Raw genomic sequence first — 12,962 nt, forward strand, 5'->3', positions numbered from 1 at the left:
CTGTTAGAATGGTTAGATTTCAAGACATACATGTTCTGTTCTAACTGCCAACAGCTGGGGTATGATAATCATTTTCCTCACAGGATAAGGGGGGTGATCTTCCAAAGTTTGGTTACACTCTGGTATTCATTACCTGCATGCATTTGTCCCCTATTTCCCTGCCTGGAATGTATGACATGGTTTGCTAATGTTACAGAATTAAATCCATTTGGCTTTATTTAAATGGTTCAAGTTTGCTTAAAAGAGTTCCTTTAGCCACAGACCTTTGCTGCCATTATATGCTCACCTGTCACTGAGCAAACATTGGTTTAGTAGCCAGTTATTCAGAAAATGACGGGAACATGCTTAGATCAGCAAAATCCTCATTGTTGTAATTGCCAGTGCCTTGAGTTGGATCTCCAAGCATAGACAACATATCCTGTAAGCAAAAGACAATCAGAGCTTTGAAAGAGTTAGGTCTTCATGTAGAAATCTTATGAAAATATTACCACAGGTAACACCCAGAATTAAACCTTGTAACTTAAAACATATCGCAAAAAATGAGTTAATGTACACACATACGCAATTGATATAGATTGAAAACTGTCGCATGACTGTGAAAGACACAACAACCACTCTGACTGGGAGTTTCTGCATAGTTGCACTAACTTTTCTTGGCGCAATTGGCCAAAATTCACATAGCTGGTATAAAAGATCATGGAAGTTTGAGCACAAATTGCGTTTGGGATAACTCACATTTTTCATTACCTTCTGTGCTAGTTTTAAAACTGCGCTAGAAGCAAGCCCCACTCACTAAACCGGTCACGGCCAGAGCGAATTTATCATCACTGGAGTATCCCCTCATTGCGTTCATTTCCAGCTCTTCAAGAAAGCTCCAAAAATTAAGTTGGAGAATCCGGGCGCAAGGACACTAACTGATCAGTTTAAAAGGTTTTGATTGTTTTACAAGTTTGAGGGACTGGCACACTTTAACACAATCCAACTAGGAAATGGAATTGTGTTTTTTAAGTCAATTTCAGTCAACTAAAGTCACAGGTGGTGGATTGACACTGAATTATAGATTACTTTCAATGATAAACCCATTTTTAGCTTCTGGGCAATTTTCTACTCTTAAGTAAACCAAAAGTATTTTTGGAGAAATTTATTCAACATAATTATGGTTTCAAATACATGTCACTCTGGATTAAGGCATGGTGGCAAAGCGGTTAGCACTGCTGCCACACAGCGCCAGGAACCCGGGTTCGATTCCTGGTTTGGGGTCACTGTCTGTGTGGAGTTTGCACGTTCTCCCCGTGTCTGCGTGGGTCTCCTCCGGGTGCTCTGGTTTCCTCCCACAGTCCAAAAGATGTGCTGGTTAGGTGCATTGGCAATGCTAAATTCTCCCTCAGGGCACCCGAACAGGCGCCGGTGTGTGGTGACAAGGAGATTTTCACAGTAACTTCATTGCAGTGTTAATGTAAGCCTACTTGTGACACTAATAAATAAGCTTAATAAAAGGCAGGTTCTCCAATCAATTCCATGTACATGAGTCAACAAAACATTTTTCAAACTAGTTGCAATTTGTACTGGAATCACTAATTGTGCCCAAAATGACAACTCTACTCAGATATTTGGCCCCAGAAAAATATGGATCATCCTTTGCAGGGGTTGGGATTGCCCCCACAGGAGTTCATTCACCTCGCACTGAAGATTGTTTTGCACTGATGTACTGGGCTCTCCATCACTGAGGATGGGGATATTTTGGTATGTGGATGTTGCAGAATGAAATGGCTCTGAGAGGCAACTAATAGCAGCATCAGATGTTACCGGCCACCCATTTAACAATCTTCTGCTTTCAAATTACTTTTCCCTTGGCCCTTGCCCTATAAGAACTGCCAAGACTGACTGCTCCATGTGAGGGCCAGCGAAATAATGAGGGGCATAGATAAGATAGATAGTCAACATCTTTTCCCAGCGGTAGGGTAGTCTAAAACTAGAGGGCATAGGTTTAAGGTGAGAGGCGAGAGATACAAAAGGGTCCAGAGGGGCAATTCTTTCCACACAGAGGGTGGTGAGTGTCTGGAACGAGCTGCCAGAGGCAGTAGTAGAGATGGGTACAATTTTGCCTTTTAAAAAACATTTGGACAGTTACATGGGTAAGATGGATATAGAGGGATATGGGCCAAACACGGGCAATTGGGAATAGCTTACTGGTTAAAAAAAGGGTGACATGGACAAGTTGGGCCAAAGGGCCTGTTTCCATGCTGTAACCATCTATGACTCTAAACACAAACTCTGAAAGCGTCTTAAGCAACAGACACATTGTTCTTCCTGTGTTCTGGCAGAAAATAAAACAATTCTATAAATTCTTACCCTAAATGAACCTATGAAATGACCTGTAGAAAAGATCAGGCTAAGTCCTAGTGATCTCAGTCAGCATTCTAAAGAATTTACACTGATCTATCAAACAGCTTGTACTTGTTTTTCAATCTGGGACCAATGTGGACAAGGCAGCTGACTGAGGTCTCAGCGTTCTTGGCAATATTGTGTGTTAATTTCCTCTGCACCAACTTGTGTCATTTAGTTTTCAACTTAGATTCTTTTCGAAACGTGCTATATATTTCATAGGTAAGTAGCAATCTGCAAAAGTCACCACAGGATGACTGGGAAACATTACATAAGGAATATAACCTTCCAATATGTGCCCAAGTCTTATATCCTAATAGAGCTGCTTGTTGCTGCCTGTTTTGATTGTTACCTGACTGCTCAGGATTACACAGAGTCACACAGGGTCACCGAGAGAGTTCCTAAATTCAGTTCTGGATGTGGGTACCACTGAGAAGGCTGGTATTTATTGCCCATCCCTAATTGCTTGTGGTTAGATGCAATTAAGTGGCTTCCTGGATCACTTCAGAAGGTAATTAGGGGCAGCCAACTGGTGTGGGACTAAAGTCCAGACTAGATAAGGACATTAGATTTATTTTCTAAAGGAAATTATTTGGGTTTTTATAACAATTCCTCAGCTACATTCTCACTTTAACAATTTTTACAGCTTCTTTATTTCCAGATTGGAAAAGAAAGAACTGCATTCAAATTCTCGAAGTGTCCTGGTGGGTTTTGAACTCGTGTAGTGCTTTTTCAGGATCTACTGAGTAAATTTTACTCTTAACGTTGTGATGGTTATCAAATCTTAGGAAGAATCTTAGAATCTTAGAAACCCTACAGCACAGAAAGAGGCCATTCGGCCCATCGTGTCTGCACCGAACACAATCCCACCCAGGCCCTACCCACTAATCCCTCTAACCTACGCATCCCAGGACACTAAGGGCAATTTTAGCATGGCCAATCAACCTAACCCGCATATCTTTGGACTGTGGGAGGAAACCGGAGCACCCGGAGGAAACCCACGCAGACACGAGGAGAATGTGCAAACTCCACACAGACAGTGACCCAAGCCGGGAATCGAACCCAGGTCCCTGGAGCTGTGAAGCAGCAGTGCTAACCACTGTGCTACCGTGCCGCCCTGAACAGTACAACATCAATGAACATGTACAACAGTACAAAATAGGAAACGCGCAGCAATGATGTGAAAAGCAATTGTAGTTGTGTTGCATGGATGGTGCCGATTTTAATGTGGTCCATTGATTGAATTGCAAAGTTCCGGCTGAATGTACTGAGTAAGCAGCACATCTGAGGAGCTGTGTGGTCATTAGATTCAGAAACAGATTAATATTTGAGCAGACCCTCACCTGGAAGACCTCAGGTTGTCCTTGCTGTTGGTGTGTATGCTGCTCATTTGCCTGTTGATTGTGATGCTGGCCTTGCCACTGAGACCATACAGCCGAGCCTTCAGATGATCTGCCCTGGAACTGTCCACTACTCTGTCCACTCTCGGCTGTGGGAGAGATTTCAATGTAAATCCAAAACATTAGCTAATATTAGGAAATATAGTGATAGCCAGAAAACCTGCAGATATCAATTAATGCGCAGCATGTTACAAATTCAAAAAAGGACACAAAGACTATATGAACAAAACAAGAAATCATACTGAATAAATTAAATGTTAATTTCTTTATTGATTTTTTAAAAGAAAGAAATGCATCTACTATGACATTGTTCACAGTATGTTGACGATAATACAGGAGGGGAGGTGGGGTGGTGGGGGAAACGGGTGCAGGTAGTGGACACCAGTGACAGGCATCAATAACATCAAAGGGTTTGCTTGGGAGAAAAGCAGCTGCCACACAGAGGTTAGAGATTACAGACCTGATGACTGGAAATTTAATGAAAAGACCAAAACTCAACCCAGGACCTGAAAAAAAAAGTTAAGCTTCAGGCATAACCACAATCCCAATAGGATTTGGATAACTTTACGAGTGAGTTTAAATTTTCTTTTCCAATTTTTCTTAAATCTTTTATATATTTATGTTGTCCCAATTTTTTCCTTTTTTCGGTGAGACATTCCTTCAGGTTCTGTGACCTGTAGCCTCATGTTCCTTACACTCTGGAAGACAACCTTTGCTGCCCAAATCAAGTTAAATGGTCAAATGACAAAAGGACCATAACATGGTATTTGTTGCTGTGGTTAGTGTAATATCACACATGCATATTCTACTTTCTTTATGGAAAGGAGAAGCGTTAAAATACCCCTTCAAGAAAAGACATAACTGCAAACTGCAGTTAACTGATTTTTCATCAAATATATGAACGAACAGATACCACTTTCACCGTGTGGTCAGATAATTCCCGGTGTTCCTTGGAAAATCAAAAAATAACAAAGGCAGAAAACTTTACTGACACATTAGCATTATCTCACTCTCCAATCAGGATGCCAGGGCTCATTAGTTGACCCTGTGTGTGACAGAGAGAAAGGGAGGGAGAAAGCACGAGAGAGAGAGAGAGAGAGAGAGAGAAAGGGACAGCATGGAATTCTATGACCTCTGTCTCAAGTCCACATGGTTACTTGCTGAGCTATTGATCACCAAGGGCTCTAGATTGGCCCATCCCTTAAAAATAGAAATAAAACATTGCTCATTATTTAAATAACCCAGAGTAACTGCGTGATTAACAATGACGGAAAGCAATCCTTTCCATGTTAAGCATCCTAGGCTGTGAACCATACTGGCTGCTACAGCAAACTAAAATAAGTCAGCTGAGACTCCCTCTCTGGGTAACTTTAAATCACCATGGCTATCAGCCAACTTAACATTAAAATAATGAGCTCAATTTAACTTTGCAAAAATTAAAAAATTTTAAAAATCTGGCTCATCTGTGTGAAATTGGCTAAAGACAACATGATGTCTGAAAGGACTTACAAAATATATTTCGAATGATTTATTGGCTTCTTTCTCACTACTATTTAAAATTCCTCTTTGGCTTCGGAACTCCCTATCTTTGTAACCTCTTTCAACCTTATAGTTCTCAGAGATTTCAGCCCATGTCATAGAATCTTGCAGTGCAGAAGGAGGCCATTCGGCCCATCAAGTCTGCATCGACCACAATCCCACCCAGGCCCTATCCCCATAACCCCATGCATGTATCCTAGCGAGTCCCCCAACACTAAGGGGTCATTTAGCATGGCTAGTCAACCTAAGCGGCACATCTTTGGACTGTGGGAGGAAACCGGAGCACCCGGAGGAAACCCATGCAGACACGGGGAGAACGTGCAAACTCCACACAGATAGTGACCCGAGCGGGAATCAAACCTGGGTCCCTGGTGCTGTGAGGCAGCAGTGCTAACCACTGTGGCACGGTGTCCAATGCTGGCTTCTCATATATCCCCAATTTTCATTGTTCCATCACATTATCTTCAGCTCTGAGGATCTACTCTCTGGGATTCTCTTCCTAAACCTCTGCCTCTCTCTCTCCTCTTGTAAGCCACCCCTTAAAGCCCACTTCTTTGGTCAGTTGTCCAATCATCTCCCTACATGGTTTAGTGGCAATGTTATTTTGATAACGTCTCTATGAAGCCAAAGTGCCTGAGGAGGTTTTACTATGATGCTATATAAATGCAAGTTGTTCACTGGCAGCTGATTCCTGACCTGTAGTCTTTGTAAATATTTGTTACTTTGGTCACTGACAAGTTCTTTCCTGTTCAGATATGTTTCGTTGCTGTTTTACGAGTATGATATTTGGGTGAGTCATATTTCTCATATATTTTGTTTGTGTGGCTTTAAGGTGCAAGAGAGACTAAAGTAACTAAGAGTGGAGAAAATGTTCTCACACACAGTTCGTTAAAGATGGCAGGATGTGAACCTGATGATAGCAAAAAAAATCGGAGTTCAGTAGACAGCTTTAATAAGAAAGCTGGCAAGCAAGAGTTTTGCTCAGTAGATAGCATTTTAACCAGCGTCAGAAGATTCTGAACTGAGAACTTGACTAAGGTCAACATTTCAGCAGAGTGCAGCACTTTTTACGTCAGCGTGATCTCAGGGAATTACAGAATGACTCAAGGGGCTGAATTGCCTATTCCTCTTCCTATTTCATTACTTGCTATGCGTTGATTACCTGCAGTATTTGCCCACAGCAACTAAACGTTAAAATTATTTTATATGGGTTTGGAACAGTGTGAGGACAGGAATGACACTAAATTAATGCAATTATTTTCTTTGGTAGGGGAATGGGTCTTCTCTGGTCACTAACTGTTCCAATAAAGACTGGAGTACAGGAACAGGAGCATATCGGGGCATCACAGGGAAGCTGAGGAATTTAGAGTGATGTGCAGCATGCGACAAGGGTTCCTGTATCTGTTCTTTTATCTCTCATTTGAAACTGAGCTATTGGGCTCTGTTCTAAAGATAGCAACCGGATACAACTCTTGCGAAAATCTATGGATTTTATTTAGCATCCCATACTATACAGCAATGACTTACTATCTGTCGTTACATCACTAACATAAACAGGATGTGTTCAGCTTAATTTGATTTAGACATAATAGTGAACATGTGCTCAAAGCAAACCTTCAAATTGCAAAATTTGAGATTGGTTCTCTGGTGGTACAGTAGCGTTGGTGTACATATTTCAAGAAACATGTTTGTGAAAATTCAGCCTGTGATTGGGACAATGCTAACATGGAACTCAGTGACTTCAGAAACCCCTTTGTTAACAGGCTCATCTAATTATGCAATTTTTATTTGTAATTATCACAATAATAAATCAGTAACCATTGTTCCTCCATTGGCATTGTAATCCAAAAATAAATAATTGAATTGTGTTTTGATGACATATGATTCCAACTTGACCTAACGTGACAAAGTCTCACAAATAAATTCCTCAGCCCAGCTCAGTTCGATCAATAAGAACAACACTAAGTGTGTTAAAGCCCCTGAATTCAGCAAAGTCCATCACGCAGAAGCATTGTATCAAAAAGATGTTGCAGGGGTCAGACTTTGTACTTGCTGCATTTTGATGGAGTAGTTTTGCTCCAAGGCTATTGACAACTTTGTTTTCAACAAGTTCTCATTTTCTAAGATCTTGGTACAAAAACCCTTGACATATGTGGGTTTTTATGAAAAGACTTAATCAAACCTATATTGAGAGAGCCTGGGAAGGAAAAGACAATCAATCTTTGACTATATACTCAGTGCTTCTCTTGTTTTGTTAGATATTCTCCAACAATGAATTAGACAATCATCCAAATGAAGAAAATTCTCTTAGAGTTTCCATTTTGTGTTCCTCTCACATGATTTTCCTTCTTTGACAATGGAAATGCAGCTTTGTTCTGCATTTCCTTCTCAGTTAGAGGGAGAAAGCTATGTTAAATTACTAAGAACACAGTGGGGAGGAAGTAAGAAAGCTTCATTACACAGAGGCTGAATAAGTTGAAAGGGTTTAGAGAACTGCAAGGTAAGCACTCCTACCTTCTTCAATCTTTCCCATGCATTCTACAACAGTAGTGTACATTTATATAGAACCTTTAGCATGGTGAAATACCTCATAAGAGGGGACTTAGATTAAAACCAACTTGGAGACATAGGAAATATTAAGATCAAGCTAAAAGCTTGGTTAAGAGGATAGGTTTTAAGCAGTATATAAAAGGCCAAGAGAAGGTTTTATCTGCCCGGCTAGCTCAGTTGGTAGAGCATGAGAATCTTAATCTATCGAGCCCCACGTCAGGCACCACTGTTGTGGTCGGTGCCGACTCGATGGGCCGTATGGCCTCCTTCTGCACTGTAGGGATTCTATGATTTCTATGAGAAGCAGAGGACGCAGGATGGGAATTTCAAAGCTCAAGGTGTGGACATTTGAACTATAATCAATTTGAAAAAGAGATGAAACTCTCTAATGGCACCCAGATGCTCCAACACAATTTGCTTTGTGAAACAGATTTGAATATCAAGGTTTTAAAGAAGACAAGTTGTTTATGGTGAGCAATCGGTTTTTTTTTAAACCTGCTTGGAAGTTACTGAACAGCAAACTAATGCAAATAAACTGAAATTAGTTTCACTGGTGCTAAGAAATAGCAAACAAAGGAAAAAAGTTACTGGTTGAGGGAAGTACATATGTGATGCTACTGTGCCTTTAAGAAAGGTATTTTAATTATGTTCTCTGCAGTTATAAGCAGCTCTTTTTTTTCATTGATGCACCGAGCTACCTGACTAGATGTCTTTTTATTGCTGCTTAAATGATTTAATAGGCCTTTTTGTCTATTTTTAATTTGGACCTAATGCACTCTCCTGGACTTTACGACCTTTTGGAATTGTTGGGGGGGAAGAATGATTGATAGGTCATTTGGGCCGGGGAATGACCAAAAGGAAAATCAATGCAAATCACATTTCCTGATGTAGCTTTCAGGAAGGTGAGGCGAGTATCAAAGTAAAACAGTTGAGTACTATCTTTTTTTATTCATTCCTGTGATGTGTTCATTGCTGACAAAAGATAGCATTGATTGCCTATCCATAATTATTTTCAAGAAGTTAGGGATGATTCACCTTCTTGAAACACTGCGGTCTGAATATGACCTTGTGGTGGTGATGGCAACGTGCTTGCTGCTTTTGCCCTTCAAGGTGATAGAAGTTGTGCACTTGGAAGGTGTTGTCAAAGATGGTAACACTGCAGCCATGCTGAATCAATGGCAGAGTGAGTGGTGTGGTGCATAGGTACTGTACAAGTGGGTCTGCTTTGTCTTGAATGGTGTTGAACTTCGGGTTTTGATGGAGTTAGGGGGTTGGGTCATTCGACAGATTATCCAGCCTCTCGTCTTGTAGCCACAGTTATTATGTTGCTTGTCCGGTTAAACCTTTGGGCACTGGTGTCGTCGGGATTGAAGATGTGACGATGCCATTGAAAGTTAAAGCATGATGCTTTAACTTTCACACCACGCAATTGCCCGGCAATGACCAACTCCAACAACAGAATGCCAATAGACACATATCAGCGCAAGCCTAAATGTTATCGAGATCTTGTCGCTTTTCCTACATTACAATTGAACTCACTGGAGAGGACAGGTCCATATAAATCCGCATTCTCAATGATGGGGGAGCCCAGCACATCAGTGTAAAAGATAAGGCTGAATCATTTGCAACCATATTCAGCTAGACGTGGCAATGGATGATCCATCTCAGCCTCCTCTGGATGTCCCCAGCATCAAGATACCAGTCTTCACCAAATTCGATTCACTCAACGTCATATCAAGAAATGGCTGAAGGTACTGGATTCTGCAAAGGCTATGGGCCCTAGCAATAGTACTGAAAGCTTGTGCTCCCGAACTTGCTATGCCCCTAGCCCAACTGTCCCAGTACAGTTCCAACACTGGCATCTACCGGACAATGTGGAAAATTGCCCAGGTATGTCCTGTACACAAGGAACAGGACAAATCCAACCTGGCCAATTACTGCCCATCAAAAGTGCTGTTAAGCAGCACCTGCTCAGCAATAATTGGCTCAATGACGCTCAGTTTAGGTTCTGCCATGGTCGCTAGCTCCTGACCTCATTACAGCCTTGGTTCAAATATGGACAAATGAGCTGAACTCCAGAGGTGAGGTGAATGAAAGTGACTGTGCTTGACATTAAGGCAGCATTTGACTGAGTGTGGCATCAAGGAGCCCTTGGAATCAGGGAGATATCTCTCTGCTGCCTAGCACAAAGGAAGAAAACTATGGTTGTAGGAGGTCAAAAATCTCAATTCCAGAATACCACTGAAGGAGCTCCTCGGGTGGTCCTAGATCCAACCATCTTCAACTGCTGAATCAATTACTTTCCTTCCAGGTGCGAAGTGCAGAAGTTTACAACTCCTCAGATAGTGAAGCAGTCCATGTCCAAATGCAGCAAGGTCTGGACAATATCCAAACTCAGGCTGACAAGTGACAAGTAACATTTGTACTACACAAGTACCAGGCAACCATAATCTCCAACAAGAGAGAATTTAACCATCGCTCCTTGACATTCAATTGCATTATCATTGCTGAATCCCCCACTATCGACATCATGGGGGCTGCCATTGACCAGAATCTGAACTGGACTAGCCATATAAATACGGTGGCTACAAGAGCAGGTCAGAAGCTGGAAACCCTGTGGTGAGTAACTCATCTTCTGTTTCCCCAAAGCCTATCCACAATCTACAAGGCACAAGTCAGAAGTGTAATGGAATACTCTCCACTTGTCTCAATAAATGCAGCTCCAACAACATTCAAGAAGCTTGATACCATTCAGGACAAAGTTGCCTGCTTGAATTTCACCCCATCCACAAACATTCACTCCTTCCACGACCAACACACATTGGCAGCAGATGCACTGCAGGAACTCACCACACTCCTTGGATAGCAGCTTTCAAACCCACAACTGTGTCACACCATGGGAACACCACCACCTGCAAGTTCCCTCCAAGTCACTTACCATCCTGACTTGGAAACATATCGCCGTTCCTTTCACTGTCACTGCGTCAACATCCTGGAATACCCTCCCTAACAGCACCGGGGATGTACCTACATCACATGGACTGCAGCGACCTAGCCAGTGACACCCACATTTAGGAGCCATAGTTAGCAAGTTTGTGGATGACACCAAGATTGGTGGCATAGTGGACAGTGAAGAAGGTTATCTGGGATTGCAATGGGATCTTGGTCAATTGGGCCAATGGGCTGATGAATGGCAGATGGAGTTTAATTTAGATAAATGCGAGGTGATGCATTTTGGTAGATCAAATCAGGCAGGACTTACTCAGTTAATGGTAGGGCATTGGGGAGAGTTATAAAACAAAGAGATCTAGGAATACAGGTTCATAGTTCTTTGAAAGTGGAGTCACAGGTGGACAATGTGGTGAAGAAGGTATTCGGCATGCTTGGTTTCATTGGTCAGAACACTGAATACAGGAGTTGGGACGTCTTGATGAAGTTGTACAAAACATTAGTAAGGCCACACTTGGAATACTGTTTATGGTTCTGGTCACCATATTATAGAAAGGATATTAGTAAACTAGAAAGAGTGCAGAAAAGATTTACTAGAATGCTCGCCTCATTATAGGAAGGATGTGGAAGCCATAGAAAGGGTGCAGAGGAGATTTACAAGGATGTTGCCTGGGTTGGGGAGCATGCCTTATGAGGATGCCTTATGAGGGAGCGCAGACTAGTTGGTAGGACAGCTGAGCAACAGTGGCGGATTTTTAAAGGAGATTTTTCTCAGTACTCAGCAAAAATATATTCCTGTGATAAAGAAGGAATGTAAGAAAAGGGATAACCAGCCGTGGATAAGGAAATAAAGGAGAGTATTAAATTAAAAAGCGATGCGTACAGAGTGGCCAAAACTAGTGGGGAATTAGAAGATTGGAAAAGCTTTAAAAAACAACAAAGAACGCTAAGAAAGCGATAAAGAAAAGAAAGATAGATTATGAAACTAAACTAGCACAAAATATAAAAACTGATAGTAAAAGTTTTTACAAATATATAAAAAGGAAAAGAGTAGCTAAAGTAAACGTTGGACCCTTAGAAGACGAGAAGGGGGATTTAATAATGGGAAACGAGGAAATGGCCGAGGCCTTAAACAAGTTTTTTGTGTCGGTCTTCACGGTAGAGGACACAAATAGCTAACCGAAAATTGACGGTCGTGGGACTGTAGGGGGTGAGGTCCTTAAAACGATTACTATTACTAAAGAGGTAGTGCTTGGTAGGCTAATGGGACTAAAGGTAGACAAGTCCCCGGGCCCGGATGGAATGCATCCCAGGGTACTGAAAGAAATGGCAGAAGTAATAGCAGATGCGCTGGCTGTAATTTATCAAAATTCACTGGACTCTGGGGAAGTGCCGGCTGATTGGAAAACAGCTAATGTGATGCCACTGTTTAAAAAAGGAGGTAGACAAAAGGCGGGTAACTACAGGCCAGTTAGCTTATCGTCCGTAGTTGGGAAATTGCTGGAATCCATCATTAAAGAAGAAATAGCAGGACACCTGGAAAAAAATGGTTCGATCAAGCAGACGCAGCATGGATTCATGAAGGGAAAGTCGTGTTTGACGAATTTACTGGATTTTTATGAAGATGTAACGAGTGCAGTTGACAGAAGGGAACCGGTGGATGTGGTGTTTTTGGATTTCCAGAAGGCGTTCGATAAGGTGCCTCACAAAAGGTTGCTGCAGAAGATTAAGGTACACGGAGTTGGGGGTAAAGTGTTAGCGTGGATTGGGGATTGGCTATCTAACAGGAAGCAGAGAGTTGGAATAAATGGGTGCTTTTCTGGTTGGCAGTTGGTGACTAGTGGTGTGCCGCAGGGATCGGTGCTGGGGCCTCAACTGTTCACCATATACATAGACGATCTGGAGGAGGGGACCGAGTGTAGGGTAACAAAGTTTGCGGTTAACACAAAGATGAGTGGGAAAGCGAATTGCGTGGAGGATGCGGGAAGTCTGCAGAGAGATTTGGATAGGCTAAGTGAGTGGGCGAGGATCTGGCAGATGGAGTATAACGGTGACAAGTGTGAGGTTATCCACTTTGGAAGGAATAATAGTAAAATGGATTATTATTTAAATGGTGAAAAATTACAACATGCTACTGTG

General features: G+C 41.9%; 1 protein-coding gene across 3 annotated transcripts in view; it reads right to left on the minus strand.

The window, feature by feature from the left end:
• The window catches only part of arnt2 (aryl-hydrocarbon receptor nuclear translocator 2), a 391,537-nt gene that overhangs the window by 11,343 nt on the left and 367,232 nt on the right, over positions 1-12,962 (minus strand). For 2 of the 3 annotated variants that reach the window (XM_078241563.1, XM_078241562.1), the window contains exons 17-18: positions 3,729-3,874; positions 287-418 (exon numbers count right to left, since the gene is read on the minus strand). In XM_078241563.1, the coding sequence (XP_078097689.1) occupies positions 320-418; positions 3,729-3,874 (245 nt within the window). In that variant the 3' untranslated portion in view covers positions 287-319. Of the gene's footprint in view, positions 1-187; positions 419-3,728; positions 3,875-12,962 lie in introns of those variants that run through there. The other variant, XM_078241561.1, reaches the window with a different exon arrangement.

The sequence above is a fragment of the Mustelus asterias genome, chromosome 24 (genome assembly GCF_964213995.1).
Source record: "Mustelus asterias chromosome 24, sMusAst1.hap1.1, whole genome shotgun sequence".
In the NCBI taxonomy this organism is placed as follows: domain Eukaryota; kingdom Metazoa; phylum Chordata; class Chondrichthyes; order Carcharhiniformes; family Triakidae; genus Mustelus; species Mustelus asterias.